The 18519-nt window shown below is 38.4% G+C and overlaps 1 protein-coding gene across 5 annotated transcripts; it reads right to left on the bottom strand.

The window, feature by feature from the left end:
- Positions 1 to 221: 221 nt before the first annotated feature.
- On the bottom strand, positions 222 to 18113 carry ZC3H11A (zinc finger CCCH-type containing 11A). Of its 5 annotated transcripts, none has more exons than XM_075196052.1 (16): positions 18013 to 18113; positions 13177 to 14590; positions 12756 to 12879; positions 12312 to 12431; positions 9950 to 10073; positions 9645 to 9839; positions 9253 to 9378; positions 8613 to 8693; positions 7336 to 7431; positions 6945 to 7019; positions 6576 to 6683; positions 5961 to 6026; positions 5047 to 5679; positions 3064 to 3206; positions 2528 to 2595; positions 222 to 1583 (listed from the first exon to the last, which is right to left on the bottom strand). In XM_075196052.1, exons 3-16 carry the CDS (start codon positions 12807 to 12809, stop codon positions 1355 to 1357), a joined length of 2118 nt encoding a protein of 705 aa, XP_075052153.1. In that variant the 5' UTR covers positions 12810 to 12879; positions 13177 to 14590; positions 18013 to 18113; the 3' UTR covers positions 222 to 1354. The 5 variants fall into 5 exon arrangements, with proteins under 5 accessions (XP_075052153.1, XP_075052154.1, XP_075052152.1 ...); XM_075196053.1 differs by having other exon boundaries at positions 12756 to 13287; positions 13407 to 14590; XM_075196051.1 differs by having other exon boundaries at positions 13407 to 14590.
- Between the last annotated feature and the right edge of the window lie 406 nt (positions 18114 to 18519).

Here is an 18519-nt window from a genome sequence, read left to right as displayed (position 1 = left end):
GTTGGCCAGGCCTGCGATAGACATTCCAAAAAGGTGGAAAAGAAATGAAGACAATTTGTCATCAGGGTATGTGTGTCACTCCAGTTTCAGGCTTCACGGTTAAATTCTTCATTTCAGCTAATCCTTGCATTGCTAAAACCATAGTACTACAGTTTTCCTTATGCATTTATTGACTTGTGGGCTCTAGCAAAACATTTAGTAGTGAGAGAGCATGCAGAATATAAATGATCAATGCTGCAGTTCTTTATTTGGTATAATCATTCAGTTCAAACAACCTTCCACACTGAGATCACAAATTTACTTCTCACTCAAGAGTTTCCAAACATAACATAGAAATCAATGTTCTGTACAACTGAAGGGGGGGCAAAACCCCACAAACATATAAGACTGAGCCAATCTTAGGCTTTGCCATTTGGCTGTGAAAAAATAACCCACACAAGACTATCCATGGAAAATACAGTGCAAGACTGGACATTATTCTGGAACAGCTGATAAATTGGTTAGTCAAGACAAAATCATCAATCAGCTCAATTACCCATCCAGTAGAAGCAGCACTACTATAAATGATCTTATAACTGATACCTAAATTGTGAGTCTCCCTCTAGCAAATAGGAAAAAAGTCATCTATTGAAATTATTTTATTTTTGCCAATATTTTACTAAGGAACTAATAAAATATATTTGTTGGTTTTTGGAATAGGAAAATCTAGACAAATATATACATCAGGTAGCTGTCAAATAAACAGTTACGTTCAAACATGTATTTAACCTGATAAAAATTGTAAAAGGGATTTACTAAATGGGATGAAATTATGTGAACCTGTGATTGAGCAGAGGTGAAGAAGTAGGGCTTTGACTCAACAGCAACTGATGATGCATTCAACATCATAACAGGTATCGTGTTAAATAAGACATCTTTACAGTGTAAAGGATTTCAGCATGTCCTTAGATATCCAGATTTTTCCCTGATGGATTCACTTTAATGTAGTGGAGGCCAGCTCCCCTCCAAAAAACTAAGCAAAAAAACACCTGCATTTCAGAAACAGTCTGTTTTGAAATCTACCATCTATAAAAACGTGTAAATAAAACATTAATTGAGTAACCTGGTAAAAATCTGAGTAAGAGAAACATAAGAGTTTATATCTATAAACCCAAGTCAAAATATATGTAATCAATTCTGTCTGTAATTAAGAAGCGGTCATGGAAGGTCAATAAAAATAGTTCTAGGTCTTGTCACGTAGAATGAAAGTTATGCAACACAGGCTTCCTGGGAACTACTTATTTTATTTTTTCTGCCAAGTGTTCCTTTCAAAAGTGCTGGGTGCCAAGGGCATTTTTCATTCCAAGACCTGAGTTTAGCTGTCTAATATTTCAGACAGCTCCATAAGAAGATCATCTTCATCTTTACTAGGGTCCAAATCCATTTCAACCTCCAGATTACCATCTGAAATTCCCCAGATCAGGTCATCAAAGTCATCCACTGCGGGCATTGAAGACTCCCCTGGTGATGTACTGATTCTTCGGCGCTTTGTAGGTGGTTGTATTGTGGAAGGGCTACCAGGCACAGGTGCAGTAAGTTGGGGACTAAAGGAAAAATGAAAACGAAATGAAAAACAAAACACATATACTAACTTAATTAAAGAAGTTTTCATAATATTCTCTTGGTCATCCCTAAATGAACATATTATTTCATAACCATCATTCACTAGGATACATTTAAAGACAGAAATATATGTAATCATAGTTGATAGGTGTATGAAAGAGCTACCATGCGCCCAGGAATGATGAAAAAATTATGTACACATAACCCCATTATAAGCCGAAGAATAAATATGAACACGCCTGGCACTGGTCAGACAGGCATAGGGATTCAATTTACATCCTTCCGCAGCTTGCTAAGGAGGAAAATGCATCACCCTATAACCAAAAATCAGTAGGATATATATTTTTGATATCCCCCAGAGCAAAGCCTTGACCGGAATCTCCCCTGCCATATGCTATCAGTGCTGCTAACCATAGTTGGTGGTAATCGGTATCCCGATACCGAAAACACCTACAAAAGAAACCTGAACATTTAAATCAAAGACCTAATTAAAATCTACACTTACCTTCTCACCGATGGGAGGACATTACTAGAACAACTGGTATGCGACTGCTGCAAAATCCGAAGATGGCTTCATTGTGACGTCACAGCGACAGCTACATTTAAACAAGTATGTTAACATTAAGGGTTAGGCTGCGTGAAACGTCGCCGTCGTTGGCTACGCCACAAAAAAGCGCCGGACTCCAACATCTTCGGATTTTGCAGCAGTCGCCAACCCATTGGAAGGCAAGTGTAGATTTTAAGAAGGTAAGTGTAGATTTTAATAGGTCGTTGATTTAAGGGTTTGGGTTTCTTTTGTAGGTGTATTGGGTGTCGGTAACCCAAGCATTGGGATACAGGAATATATACATACGATAGTTTTAATTTGAATTATGTATGCATTTTCAGATATTTGAAATAAGCATGATATTATTCCCATAACTACCTGTGTTTGAGACTCTTTGGTTGATTGACAAGAGGCTCCTTGGGGGCATATGGTTCCACTACTGGAAGCTGTAGAAGCGAAAAAAACATAAGAGCATGTTAAAAGCACAGTAGATTCAGCACAATGCCTTTTCAGTGCCATGGTATCAGATATAAAAATCCAAGTCCACAAGTAGCTTTTCAAAAAAATGGTGATCTATATTTTCATAGGAACCAGTCAGAGATCTGCTTTCCTTTTTTTACAACGTACCTGAAAATGGACCGATGTTGGTTGGTTGCTATAAGTTACACCGTGAGCAGTAAAACAATGTTCATAAATGGGTTTCATAGTCTGGACCTATAACCTACACACAGCTTCCCTGCCTCAAGAGCGCTTCCAAGAAAATGAGAAGTGGAGGGAAGAAAGCCTCCTGAGAGCAATATGCAGAATGATTCTGGAGTTGTGTGACCAGTTTTGGATAAGGAACACTGCTCTGCACTCTCTCTTGAGTGGTAGGAGCATAGGCATACTAAGGGTTTTATGCTTCATACACTTACAATTGGTGTTCTCTCCATTCCAGCGTGAGTAACAGCAGAGCTCAGAGGTTTCACTTCAGCTACTATTGTGTTTTCTTGCCTTTTTCGCTTGACTGGTGATATGTTTTTCACCACAGCAGGCACCACATTCACTTTCGGTTTGTCTGTAACCAAGAATACATGTCAAATCACTTACACATAAAAACAGCCTAAATGTGCCTTAAATAGTCACCTTGCCCTGAAGTAAAACACCCCAAAAATGGAGTACAAGATAAAAACATTTTTTAGTTGGGTAAGTATTCAAATCCAATATATCGCTAAAAAAATTATTTGCATATTGTTACACAAAATTCCTAGCATGGCATTTAAACCTACACTCCTTTGTTTTGGGGATAGTGGGCTTAGATGTTTATAACATATGAAGACTATTATTATTTAATAATAATAACATAGGCTTAGAAATTAATAACACATGAAGTCTACTTTAAAGCATATTTACAAAGAGTTGTGGAAATGTTGCTTTAGTTCTGAAAAGTCTCACCATCTACCTGGAAAAATCCTGGTGAGGATGTCACTGGGGGCACAGTGCAGAGCAAACGGGTAGCTCAGAAGAACATCAGATCTTAAAAATAGTTGATTAAAAGTATCAAGAGGACCTACCTCCAGGATGCAGACCATACATGTGGCCCCCAAGAAACAAAGTGACACTAAAGTACATTCTGTGTTATTAGGAGGTTTAGAATTTAAGATACTGTCATAATGCCAGCAGCATTTATATCTCCTGCATAGCTACAAATAAAATAAAAGTCTAAAACAAGAATAATAAAATCTAAAACAGCAAGTACAGCAGAGCAGTACCATGTTCAGCTCAACTCCTTGGGCACTTAAATTAAACTGAGGCTTGTAGGGGTTGCAGGGGAGGAGTCAGCATAACGTTTAGTTGTTAACTATTTAAGTGCAAACTCTAATGCACCCTCATACAACCTATGGTAGCAGTGTCCCCCAGAGTGGATGATTAAAAAAAAGTCAAGCAGGGAAACACAGGCAGAATTAACATGTGGTGTATGCAAGGTATGACTTATAGGATCTGGAAATAAACTGAAGATTGAAAAAAAAAAAAATCTCCATAATTTAGCTTACTTTGTTTTCTTTTAACCAGGAAATTTGTCACAGGTCTCTCCTATTGTCAACATTGATACATTTTGTGTAATCTGGATCTAGCAGCAGCAGGCAGCCACAAACTGAGACAGATCTCCCTTACAGCACCCAAGGGCTTCCCTACATTGTAGGAATCCCAATGTGGAGTCACAGGATTTTCTGTGTTGTGTAAAGTGTTCACATTATATCCTATGTACAGTGATCGGGCGGCCAGCAATAATGACCAGTGTTTTCTTGCCACTACACTGGAACCACTGTTTGGAGCCCCGTGAAAAAAAAGACAACTCAACACAAGGACCTATCTTTGACAGTTAACAAAAAGTTGATGAGTATGGGATTGCCTAGGGCAGTGTAAGGACAGACAGGTGTAATGTTGAATGTTGGTGCATTTTAGTCATGGGTCTTCAAGTTACAGAAAAACAAAAACCTAAGTCCCAATTATTCCTACTAAAAGAAATGACAATTGCATATTTGCATTTAACAACAGCGGTGTCAATTCCCTTTATACTGGTTTTAGTATTAAATTATCTGTAGACAATAATATAATATGGTATACATAATAAACAAATACAATATATGGTATTGGTACACAAATTGTTTTGGATTTGTTTTTCTAGCGGAATAATTCAAACCCACCGATGATGCAACATTAATGGTGGACATGTATGAATAAAATGCTCTCCTTCTAAAAAGAGAAGGAAGCAATTTAAGGTACTCAGATACACACTATAGAATAGTGGATCTAACAGTGAAATTTAGCTACATGCCACAACTTTATAAACAGACCCTATACCCATTAAAAACAATGTCTACAGAGGTGACAATATCAAGAATCATCTGCATTACCTAGCATTTTGGACAGCCGGAAGATGTTTTTGCAATTGGTTGGAGCCTGTGGTTGAGATACAGACTCGACACTTTCGGATTTTATGGCTTGTTGGCGCCGGAGAGCTTTCTCCTGCCTGATCTCTTCAAGCGTTTTCACTCGAATTTGATGTATCGGCGGTGAACTGACAAATTTTTCTTTTAAACTGACAGACGATGGTTTCTTAGTGTCCAAGTTGTTAGGAATAATATCACTTATTAAGTTCCGTTTGATTCCTATTTCACCTCGAATATTCCAATTGAAGCTAGGCTGGCCTCCCAGTTTCTGTTTTGTTTCAAACAGATTTATAACGTTACCTGGAGCTTCATCTCCCTGATTGACTCCTGTTTCTACCTCTTTATCGTCTATTGCATCTGCCTTATTTTCCTCCTTCTGTACTTCATCTTTCAGTTGTCTTATTCTCTTTTCTACCTGGATATCCAGGAAAGATTTACGGTGAATTGGTAGCTGGGGTGCGGAGAAAAGCTTGCTCTTAATTTTGACACGGTCTTTAAGGCCTGTGGCCTTTTGCTCATGTTTTTGATTGGCCTTTTCCTGACGGATTTCTTGAAGGGTCTTAACGCGGAAGTCTGCTGTTGGGTTAGCAGCTCTCTCTGCAGGAAGAGAAAGATGTTGGTGAAATACGTGATGCCTTTGTATTAAACTAAAATAGCCAAAACTTTAAATACCTTATTGAACACCCATATTGCGTGGATTTTTAAATCCATAACTATCCTAAATATGCAGTGCTGCATAGAAAAAGGAGCTTTCAGGTAATAAATAGGCACTCATGGAATCAAAATGCAAGCATAAATATTTGTTCCTTAATAATGGTCCTTATTTAACCAAATAATTAGAATGTTCCATCTGCTTTAACTGAACAATATGGAGTTACCTGTTTCTGTGCTGTTCTGTTCTGCTGGTAATCCCAGTCGATCTTTCAAAAGTCTGGAAATTTGAACTGGAAAAGACAAAAGAAAGATGTGGTCCTCATTGCCTTACAGCTTGACTCTGGGCTGTTAAATCCAAGTAGGTTTTCACCCATCAGATTGCCTACTTTGGAGTACTGATTTTCTTAAGAAGAAAGCAACAAGACTAAACTCCTCTTATGTTGCTGTATATTTACTGCTGATAAAATTTGCAAACTAAGAGGGGGAATTCTTCCTTACCTCTCCACAAAACCATTTATTGTGACACAGTGCAGCTGCAATCACAAATGAGTCAACTGTAAATGAATGATATATTTATGCCCATTGTGATTAATATACATTAGAACTGTCAATCTAACAGTGATCAACATTTGCAGATGTGTCATTTATGGTTCTTTGCAGCCCCAAAGTAGCAGAGTGACACCAATCCATTTTGGAGACTGTTAATGGGCTACTATATCAGGAGAAATAGGGAAGAGCATAAGTAGTCTTATAGTCTTCCTTAGAGTGGTCGATGTGCTCCCCAAGTAGAATTTGTATCTATATTATGGGACGTCTTGATTTCCAGTCGTGTATAATACCTTTCTTTGGTTGAGTATCAGGGCTATCAGTGGAGAGAGTAATCTTCTTCCCAAATCTTTCAGATAATGTTTTTCTCACAGGATTGAGGCGCTCTCCACCAGAAGCAACTTAAAGAAAAAGGAAAATATCATTGCTAAAAAAATCTGTTGCAGAGCCTACACCTTTGCAATGAAACCCTCTCCACTGCAAACTGTTCCTTTGTCCACCACTGGATTGAGACATTTCTACTAGCAAGACTTCTGATGTAAGAATGTGTGAAACGGCTCGTTTGTAGATATTATTGTCTATATACATCTATCTATGATCACGTGGCAATGTTTATTTATAATTAATTTTGTGAGCATAAAATAAAACAGTGGCAGAATTACCTAATGGGCTGTCCATCGGGAATGTTTGCCGCTTCCCCAATCTTTGAGCCAAACTAATGTGTCTTGTGGGAGGATCTGTTTATAGAAGGAAAGACAGAGACAAGTCAGAAATGGAAGACACTAAAGAAAACCCTCAAAATAATGTTCAATGTCATCATTTATGCCATGTGCCAGTGGTATGTTGAGAGATGACTCTAGCAGCAGCCAGAAAGTCTTACTTATCTTGGCTTTATAGGCATAAAATATAATTTGGTGCATTCTGAAACTCTTGTACGCACCAGTTCCTGACTTATTATTCTAATATCCACATTGAAAACCGTAAAGTACATGTTATAATTAGCACAAGACAGTAATGCGATTATATAACCAAAACCATATATTCCCCTTTTACCGTTATTTGAAAATGTGATAGTTCGGACAACTGGCACATTTCTTTCTGAAATCACATTGTCACAGGAACCCAAAGCATTTGAATAGGCCATGACACCTGCAGAAAAGAAAAAAAAAAAGTACTGATGTACTGATTGCTTATGAATGTAAAGTGATGTGAAGTATATTGGAGAAAATGACCAAGTGGACTATTCACTCATCCAAGCTCGTGTAAGTAACAAACTTAATGTTTCTAATGTTCCCTCTGCTCTATACAGAGCAATAGCATAAATCTATGTCTATCACATGCACTCACTCTGCATTTACAATAAAGCTACAATTTAGAGTGCCTTTAGATAACACCTTTTAATAGTGGACTACAAAATATATTTAAGTAAAACTGTAATTATTATTATAATAGTGGGCTGCCAAAGAGAATGTTAGTCTGTGTGGAGTTAAGCACATCCTCCCAGGGCCAAACACTAAACATGACCGCCGTACAGAGGACGGATCCCTACCGACTAGTCTGTGCCTAGTGAGAGGCAGCCATAATCACCAGTCTATGAATTACAAGCTTCTCCCCGATGACATGGTTGTAGCTTGGGGTCTCCCAATCAGTACCTGCGGCAGTGTCCTGGACCCACCTCGTATGGAGTGGCATTAGGAGGCACCAAAACTTTACCTCCTCAACCCATTCCTGGGGCATCTTTCACCCATGAGGCTGTATGGATGCAGCTGAGAGCATCAGTGGTGAAGAGGTTAAATTAAAAAAATCCTTAAGCATTTCCTCTCGCAAGGAAAGAGTTAAACACTTTAGGCTACTCCTCCAGTGTGCAGTCTATGCACTCCACGCTGCCACAACACAGGAACCCCACTCGCTACATGCGATGGCATTGACAGACTATCCTGGAGGTTATGCCTCATAGGCACTGCAGCGGTACCTCCTAGCCCCACTTCTAGGATCGCAAAGCCACTGTGTAGTTGTGGTGATGCTGCTGAACTGCTGCAGTGGTAAACTATTCAAAAAAATGTAAAAAAAAGAAAAAAGTAAAGACTAATGCAGCCATGGGCAGCAGTGTAAAAAAAATCACCAACTCCAGTGGGCACTTAAAAAAACAACAAATGACTTCTCATCAGTAGGTGGGGAAGAGTTACAAACTTAAGTGTAGAAATTTAAAGTGGTGCCGTACTAATGGCAGAGCCTTTATACCACAAGGTCCCAGTGTCCCCAAATGGATGATAGAGTTAGAAAAAATAAAGATTTTGTTTCTTGTGCAAATATTAAAGGTAACATCTTACCATCCATGGGGACCTCTCGATCCTTTTGCTTTTTATACTTAATTTCATCTAAGGTTTTAATACCAAAGTTTAAGTCACCACCTGTAAAAGTAGAAAGTAGTTGAACACGTCTTCTAGAAGTACATGTCTTACAACAAGAAGCACAGGTGATTTGCTTATCTCCACTAATGGTTTCTATAGCAGGAATACAAATTCAGGGTTTTTTTCTCCATCAAAGAAAAGAAAGTCCCAGTCACTCTATTTGATACTGATCATGCCTCATATGAACTGAAAGATATGACATCTCAAGAGAAAAAGTGGCATGTAATCGGACAGAAACAGCAGTAAATTAACTGCCTATTTCCCCAAAAGACTGCAAACCCCTACCCAGCTCAGTAAATATCCTGGTGCAAGCTTCACATGAGCTCAGTACAGAAAACCTTTTGTGTGAAGCTCAAATGTGTGCCCCTTCTGGTTCCAAATTTTTTCGATCAGTATCAAATTATTGACACTCCATATTTACTCACTAAAACACCATTACATTAAACTAGGCTCCTAAGAACATAAAGTTACATTATGAATATACGTAAAGAAAAGTACTATTTACCCTACTCCCCAAGATCATAGTTTTATCACATTTTATATTACAATATTAGCATACCCTGGATACCTTTTTGGGGTGTAGCTGATTTTCGAGTAGATACAACCCTAGTCCCCTGGTGACCACCTTGTGATAGATGTTGCTGGTTGGAGTTTTTCAACTCATCTCCCTCTTCTGAAAATTGATCTTTAAACATGACAGAGAAAAGTCAGGAGAGCACAGAAAGTATATGTACACATTTAGGGCTTCATTTAGACTTAGGAGCTTTATTTTTACACTGCAATTTAGAGTTGAGCTAGGATCCCTACTCTCCAAATTTGCCCCTTGCTTGCAGTGCAACATTTTGCCAAGGTGCAAAATTGCACCTTCTACCTGTATTTACTCCAACTGTAAATGAGGCCCTTAGGCTGAGTGTGTACTTTTATATTCCCTGTCTTACACACAGCACTCACCATCGTCATCCTCGTCATCATCGGCTGCATTAATCACAACAGGTGGGTGTGTGGGACTGGGAACATTCTCTGTGGCCTCTATTTTCTTTACTCCACGTAGTTGTGGTGTGGGGGCCACAGAGAGCATGCTTGGAGCCTGTGAGAGTTGAGAGGTCTGTGGATCTGCCTCGCATGGTTCAGGCTTGAGTAATTGTGCTGTGTGAAAGTAGAAAGATCACATAGGTCAGCAACAGATCTCAACAGGGTGTGAGAATTTACCCTTCAAGAGATCTTAATGTAAAATTAGAATTTTTTCAAATACTTACTCTTACTTGGGGGCATAAATACACCATCCACAAATCTCCCTTTTGTGTGATGAAAAGCACAGTTTCCTTTCTGACAGCCAGAAGGCTGGTTTTCCCAGTAACAGGGGATCTCACTTCGTCTTTTCTGCAGAGCAATGATAGGAATATATGAAATACTTAAAATCTTTATTTCCACGTAGAAGTGTTTATTTTTAATAAATCTTGAATACAACACAGCCTCACCATCCTCATTATTTATGAATGCATCACATCGATGGATGCTATTATGAAGTGTCATTCATTAGAAACACCCACTCTGCAGCCAATCCCCAGTATATCAAAATCAATAATTTGGGTGCAATGATATTTATTCACCAGAATGCATGCTGTGCTCCTAATTTCACAACATGTCATAAGCCAGTCATTAGCTATTCATAAAAATCTAACTCCAATCAGAAATTCTTACCATGTGTTACTTCAATGTATTTCAAATTCACTGTGTTTTTTATACATTTGCCTTTCATAAAGACCAACAGTTTTTGAATATTGTTATGTTGCAATAAACGAGTTGTATAATGGACATGAGTAATTTTGCACCGTTGCCACCAAGTCATCTTTATTAACAACATAAATCCCACCAGATTTATTCTATTGTATATACACAACTTTCCAGTGTTTTTCTTAACTTTCCAATGACAAAGCAAGTTCACAAGTGTGTTTTGCACCAACTGCTTTGCTTCAACACTCATTCAGCTGATTAGCCACCGATCATCGGCACCTGTAAGCAGTGGCTATGTCCTACAAATACTGGCAAGGACGGCCAGTTCATATTCATAAAATCCATTCTCCTTCATGAGGGGCGAAACGCGTTGGTTACAACTCAACATTTATACATCTTTATTGCTTTTGAAAGCCTTTAAGCCATATTGGACCCCTTACGATTCCATCTATACCTATACCGGTACCAGCTTTATCTATAGCAACCGCAAGTTTATAAATCAGAACAGCCAATGGTTACTAAAATGGAGCGTGCATGCGCCACCTCCGTTACTGCACACCGAATACGTGGCTACAAATTAAACTACCCACCCACAACGAGAGGAGGAAATAAACACCCGGACAGCAGGAGGACACTACAACCCAGCTGAGCAGCACAAACATCAATACGCAAATTTTATATACACACCATTTATTTCCAATTTTCTGGACTTATATTTTCACATGAATATCCAGCTGCCGTAGTCTTTCAAGGAAATAAAAGCAACGGTAATAATTGTTCCATTTCCTTTTCAAGACTCCATGGCAACTGTAATATAGGCAGATGTACCCTAGCAATATATGACAAGTGTGTTACCTTAATAAACCGTTACAGAGCTGGTATGGCAAAAATTATATATATATATATATATATATATATATATATATGTGTCGCCATCAGGTCTCGATTTGAAGGAGCTGAAATTTCTGTACAATTAGTTGAAAAACCTCTTTGTGCAAGGCCCATTTTCCTGGATGAACTTGGCATTAACTGAGATAGTCTATCTCATTTCTGCCAGCAACAAGTAGCGCAGAGAGTGAAATTAAATTGTTTTCAACTCATTTCAACACTATTGACACTGCTGCCATCATCATTTTTGCTTCTTTTTCCACTCTGGTGGTTTATGAAGGCAACTACTGTTGGAAACATTCTCAAAGACATCAAACAGATAAAAGGAGTCACCTTATACCATCTATACCTTCCAGGGGCTGTTTCTTTTTCCTGTCTCTACTAAGCTAAGTTGTCACAAACATGGGTCAGAAAATAGTGGATTTTTTGCGCCAACCGACGTTGGCGCTGCAGAATAGGAATGCGGAGTCTAACAATTCTTCTAGTATTCACCAGAAACTCCTAAAAGGAGCTGTGGGCTTAGCTACAGAAGGTCTGAGAGTCATTTTCTCAGATCTGCCCCTCAGTGTGATGGGCTGGTACTAGCAGGCTGGATGGTGAGAATGCGTTGAGCATGATCAGGAAACTAGAAAAACTAGAGAGCCTAGCAAGTCAAAACGTAGGAAGCACAGAAGACGGATGGTCTAACTAACTGAGGTTGAAATACAGGGAATCACAGTAGTATATAACAGAATGCTGGAGCAAGGATAAAGAAGAAGTGCTCAAAGTGTTCTTTAAATACTGGCAGCCATATTGAACTAGGCATATTAATGACATTGGTAGTCACCTGACCACAACTACATGAACGGGAAAGAGATACGCGCGCACTCCTATACATGGGCGCGTGAAAGATATGCTGCCGTATCAAGTGATTAACATGACTTAGGAGTTATGATACACAAAACACAAACCATCAGTAAATATTATGCTCATTATTTATGCATCTAGAGTACTTACTTCAATCGCCATGTGACGATACTTGCAGATCTGACGGAAACAACATCCATCCTGCCATAAGCTACAAACCGTCTCATTTCCTAAAGCAGCCTCACAGTGCCGAAATGCACAGCTATCACCCTGTATTGAAAGAAAAAATGACATGTAACAAACTCGTCTTTACAGCATTATACACTAATCTTCCAGTTAATAATCAAAAGGCTGTTTGGCAATTAGACAGTTTTTGGATTTCTCCCCAAAAATTATCTACATACTGCCTGGGGCAGTGAGGTGTAAAACTGTATTACTCTCCTCCGACTGCCCTGTCATCCATTCTCCCGCTCTTTACACCTCAGATGCTAGTACATATTTTACTTTAAACTTTTTGTGGAGACACTATATTAAGGTACTTTAAAAGATATCAATAACCTAATCCTGGTGATGGTCACAAACTATGAACGTTACCTTGGTGCAGGTGGAGTAAAAATAGAAATAGCAGTCATCTCCTTTGTTGGACATCGGAGCTCATATGCGAGTGCAGCGAATCAGCTGGTTATCTGGCATGTACCCAGGGTGCATTGACAACTTCCTGCATAAAAAGATAGATCTTAAATATGGTTTCAATGAAGAAAACACGTCTTGACAACTTACTGCTTTAAAGGACTTGATTTAACATTTGAACTTTGTATACCATTTATGTCTGTATACTTATAGTTGTTAAAGATTCCCATATTATTTAATGTACTCAATTTAAAACTTATTCCTGTAGCAAGAGGCAGCAGAAACCTACACATTGAAAACTAAAAAAAATCCATAGTTGTAATGTTTTAAATATTAATATGTAATGAAATATATAGTGAACACTCTTTAGCTCTGTAAAAGCTACCTCTGGATGAAGCTGTGTCTCCTTAAAAGATCCAACTGGGCTTGGCAAAACATGTGGTCTATTAGCTTCCAGTCTCTCTTTGAGACACCACATATCCAAACCATTGAAAGCCTGTACATGACAATTAGTGCACACTATGGCATCATATACAGTTTTATGTGGAAATGACATCTCTATCTGAAATGTTATATCCACAACCATAAACACATTTCAACTCCTAGAAAACTCACCAGAACAACACTTGCAGATCTCAGTTAGTCCTCAACCCGTTGCATGACTATTCTCCTGTAGGCCGAACGAACCATCAATCCAAAAGTTAATTGTGGGAGTGGAAATGGAAGAAAGGTGAAGGAGAGGGTGCAGTTGCACCGTGGCCTTGTATAAACAGTAAAGTTCAAGGTCACAGGGCTGTCCGTAGGAGGAAAAATGTTTATACACCCAAAAAAAAAAAAAAAAAAAAAAAAAAAAAAGGGGGAAGCAATACTATTCCCGACAACGTGAGAGATACAAAAAAAAAAAAAAAAATCTCCACAGCAATAGGAAAACCAAGTCTGCTGCACAGGTAATGACAACAAAAGAGAAGGAAAAAAAAAGTCTTTCTTATTGAAAAAGCAAACAGAAAAAAAAATATTTTGAAGAAAAAAAGATTTCAAAAAATCCAATTCCAAGTCTTCCAATTTCTTCACCTACTATGAAAAAAATAACAACTCCCCCTTTCTTAAAGACATGTGGAGGTAGATAACAAGCATTGTGTTATTATGTGGGATCAAAACACACACAAACATCACTGCTAGCTTGCTTTGGATAGAACAACTTGCAAAAACCTCAAAGGTGCATTTAACAAACATTACATATTTGAATTCTATTTAAATAGAAAATAAAATAATTGCAACTACATATTCTTCACAGATTTTCTAGTTCACTAAAAACAACCCAAACAAATTCTAGGAGCCAATCAACCTCATGTGTGTGATAAATTTGTCTTAGTACTATGTTAGTTAAGGTCATATTTGGAATATTAAAAGAATCACTAGATAAATGGCCTTGCACATTTCTCATGCAGTATCAAGTATTAACATCTAAATAGTAATTACTTCAATAACTGCCAGATTGACATTCTATCAGATGCATTACATGGCTCTGTGCTGCTACATCAGAGATGCCCTCAAACGTGTGACTTGTTAAATAATGAAATAGGCATCTTTGCTCAACAGATTAAGCTCAAGCTGTTTAAAGCATTGCATTGGTAACTCCTCTATCACACTAGAGATTCCCCATAAATGGGAATGCCTCTTCCAAATTCTCTCCCAACCTGAATTAGCTGAAATCATATCTTGTCTATGCAATACCACTTTATAGACAACTGTTAATCCCATACTCACACCAATTGATTTCCACGCTTTCCAGAATTCTTCTGAAAGAGAACACAAGTTGAGGAAATTTTTAATGCAAATCTTTCATTAATTTTTGCTTCCTACGAAAGTTATGTGTGGAGATTCAATTAATAGTGACGTTCCATCTGAAGCTTGCACTAGGCATAAATGCACACTGTTCCAGCAGTTACAGTACGGTAATCTTTGCTCAAAAATAAAAATAAGCAAACATTTTAACCCCGAACATACCATGGTGGAACCTCATGCAAGGCTCCTATAGGACTTCGACAGTAATATCTGTCCATAAGTATATCTACTCACATTTCTCCATCTAAGTGTTCTGTTAAATATCAGATTAGAGTCCCTATTAAGTCTGATTATTTTTCTATGATGGTAAAACATACTCATACTGCAAAGAGACTACCCCCCCCCCTTCCTTTCGCCTTTATTAATATGAGTAGCTATTGTACCTCCTTCTCTGTGAAAGCTTATTCACTTCTATGTTCAAACTGCCATATTTGGCAAAATGTTTGTCTGACAAAGAGAAGTATTTCAATAAATGCCAAAGCACAGATAAAGCATTTTGTGCTCTAATGTTTACTCAACAACAATGGAAGGAGCAATTTCACTTACAAACACCAGTTTGGCAACACTATATACATATTGGTTAGACCACAAATGTCATTTGCCCAATCAAAAGTCATACCAGTTTAAATCTCTCTAAAGGCTGCTTACTGTCTCAAGAGGGGCAACCAATTAAAAAGGCTTCCCCAGTGTGTCATTACTCCAGCATTTAAATTTCCAGGAAGAATAACTTTCACTCTTTCCCTAATAAAGATTCAAAATCACACACTTTTCTGATGACCATTTTGTTTGGTTGAATCTTTAGCAGGGAAACATTGAAAGTTATTCTTCCTCAGCTGCCGTGCTAAATACTGATCAAGCTCATCCTACTCTCTTCTCACTGTATTGTCGGGAAACAGCCCAACCCACATAGGGAATGAAAAGAGATACTGTTGATACTCACTACCACAGTAGCATTGAAGTAGTGACCAGCAGTGTTCAGTTTTTGGCAGCTGTGTTTCTACCTCCCATTCAAAAATGCACCTTAGGTGTGTGGGATCCACTTAAAATTCAGAATCATACTCCTTGACTCAATAGTCCTATCCTAAATCCAGTATCAATTCAGTGGTTTAGTGCAGGGAAAGATAGTGCCATAAATGAGATGCCAACTGAAGTTAAACAATCACCACTCCATACTGAGTCTTCTTAACTACTGGTGTTAGGAGGAAGAAAATGACAAATATCAAACATCCAGGGAGGTCGGGTAAGGCAGTTGATAAGGGGCCTTTTACCATACCTTCTAAATGTCTAAATGTCCAAATTTAGACAGGACAGGTCCGCCAAACTAACAGGATGAAATGTTGTCCACACTGCCAGGACTGTTGGGAGGTGTATGCCGATTACCAGGCATCGCATGGAGGAGGAGGAGAATTGGGGGCAGCACAGCACTAGGAACACCCCTTATTGGTGGCCTGATCCCAACATTTCAGATGTCAGAAGGCATATTATACCCAAAATCTATATATATTTAATTTTTTTGTAACTCCATATATGTTAATGGCTTTGAATGGCATACAATTTTCAAAATATACATACGACTCTCAGTATCCATGCCTGTTCTAGAAGATTCAAAGAGATGGTGCATAGATCACCCTGTACTTTAATTAAAGAATCATACAGCCTTGGCCTTTGACAAACTGCTCCCTGCATCTATCACCATTTTAAAAGAAAGAAAAAACCTGTCATAGTGAGATTGGATTTGTAAAAATATTGATATATTATGGGTTTACTATATTTTATGTTGTACCAATTACATTAATTTCACCTTCATAAGGCAAAGACATCACAAAAGACATGTATCTTGCAAAAATATGTAGATATATGGCCTGATCCTGAGAGGTATGTAAGCATAACTTGCAATTGAAAAATTTGAACGCAAGGCTAGGAGTATGTGCGCTGAATTCAGAGTTGAAGATGTCTCCAGTTCTGAATGAGTAACAGATATGTTGGCTTGACAACAAACACATACATCCAACTTGTGAACATGTACTAAAACTTTTTATTTTATGTTATGAATGTAATTGATATGAATCGCCATTTAAACTTCAATAACCTAGGTATTATGCCAGCAACAACTTCTGGACATGTTAAAAAAAATATATATATATATATATATATATATATATATATTAATCTTTGCAATGGGCTCGACAATTCCTAATCTGTGGCCAAGCAACTACTAAAGTCTCAATAAGCATCTGCAAATCATTTGCAAGGTGCTAATAACAAGCAGTTTGGGTGCTCGGCATCATCCGCAACGTACACTTGGCCTTTTTCAGCCATATCTGCTACTATGTCCCAGTCTGAATCCGTCCGCAATTGCTCAAACACAGTATTATTGTACATTGCCTACAGTAGAACACCCCCTTCCCTCCCCTGTCACTCCACTTCCGGCGTAAGGTGTCATAGGTGGCAAAAAAGTTGCAGGTCTGAAAAGCCACAAATGCGTACGTTCACTTTTTGAGCATATGCCAGTGGTTCCCAAACTGGGTGCCTCGGCAATCTCACAGGGGTGCCTCAGCCATAGCCTGTGGTAAGCAAGCCGGGGGGCTACTTGGTAATTATTTTGACTTAGGGGTGCCTTCAAAAAAAATTATGTAGACCTAAGGGTGCCTTGAACTGAAAAAGTTTGGGATCCACTGGCATATGTGGTACAAACAAACCCCTGCAAAGATAAACTACATAAACAGTCATTTACGCAGGGCCTGATTCAGGTTAAGTAGTGTATCTGAATCAGGCCCAAAGTCTGCTTGGACAGAGGCAGAAATTAGGGACAAATATTTATTCAGAACTGTTAATGGAAATTAAAACAGTAGCAACAATATACATCAGCAGCACAGCATTATCAACCCTTCTGATTGCACAATATGTACTTGCTCTTATTTACACATGTTGCATAAGTTTTACATTATATATACTGCTATTGACTCGTTACGGATAGCTTTTATCGTGTTGCATTTCTTTACAAACGTGGATGTGTACTCTTATTTTCCAAATGCTTCGTTACAGCAATATTTTTAGTAATATTTTATTGACACGATAATAGATGAAGATGTGAAAAGGGATTGCTCTGCCACCTTTTACCATCGGATAAGAAATTCAAAGTTGAATGATCTAAGAACATGCTGAAAGACGATCGCTTGGAAAGTATCGGGCTCAGTTGAACATGTAGAAATACTTGGGGCCTACGCGACCATACAGATGCCTGGGTACAGCCATCTGAAGAAAACCCACCGCCCTCGTCTGTATTTACACTCAGCGACTAATAATAATGATAGACTTTAGACTTATAAATAGACAAATCCACTCTTACCGCCCGAACCCTTCCCAAATGTTTTACCTCTCTCCAGACGGTCACCGAAAGCCCCCGCTTCTTAAACGGAAGTCCGTCCTACAGTGGGGCGGGCCACAAAACTCTTTAGCCAGGAGTTATCATGGCGATTGCTTCACAGAAAATGATTTCTACTAGAATGGAACTGGTTAGGCTGGTTACGTCACAATGGAAAACAATCAAAGTTATTTACGTACTAGCTGCGTTAACACCATTACTTGTTGTGTCAAAGCTTTCTAATTAAATCACGTGTCAGTCAGTACCTGCTCACTTTATGGATATGCATAGTTTAAGTAAATTTATGGTGATTTTTCTTCTGTTCACAAGCGTCTATCACTGGGCTCTAGTTTTTCTGAAACAGATAACTAGAAGACCCACATACAGGTAGAGCATAAATCATCCGCAATGAGATAGAGATTTATTCTAACTTTATACTGGAAATTTTGAAAAGTGAACCCCATTCCCTTGCTCTAAACTGAACTATGAGGGTCCTTCCCTCAGGGACCACCTCTTTGT

Source organism: Mixophyes fleayi, chromosome 2, assembly GCF_038048845.1.
Source record: "Mixophyes fleayi isolate aMixFle1 chromosome 2, aMixFle1.hap1, whole genome shotgun sequence".
NCBI classification, from domain to species: domain Eukaryota; kingdom Metazoa; phylum Chordata; class Amphibia; order Anura; family Limnodynastidae; genus Mixophyes; species Mixophyes fleayi.
The sequence above is the reverse complement of the archived record's forward strand: the minus strand, read 5'-3'. Positions and strand labels throughout refer to the sequence as shown.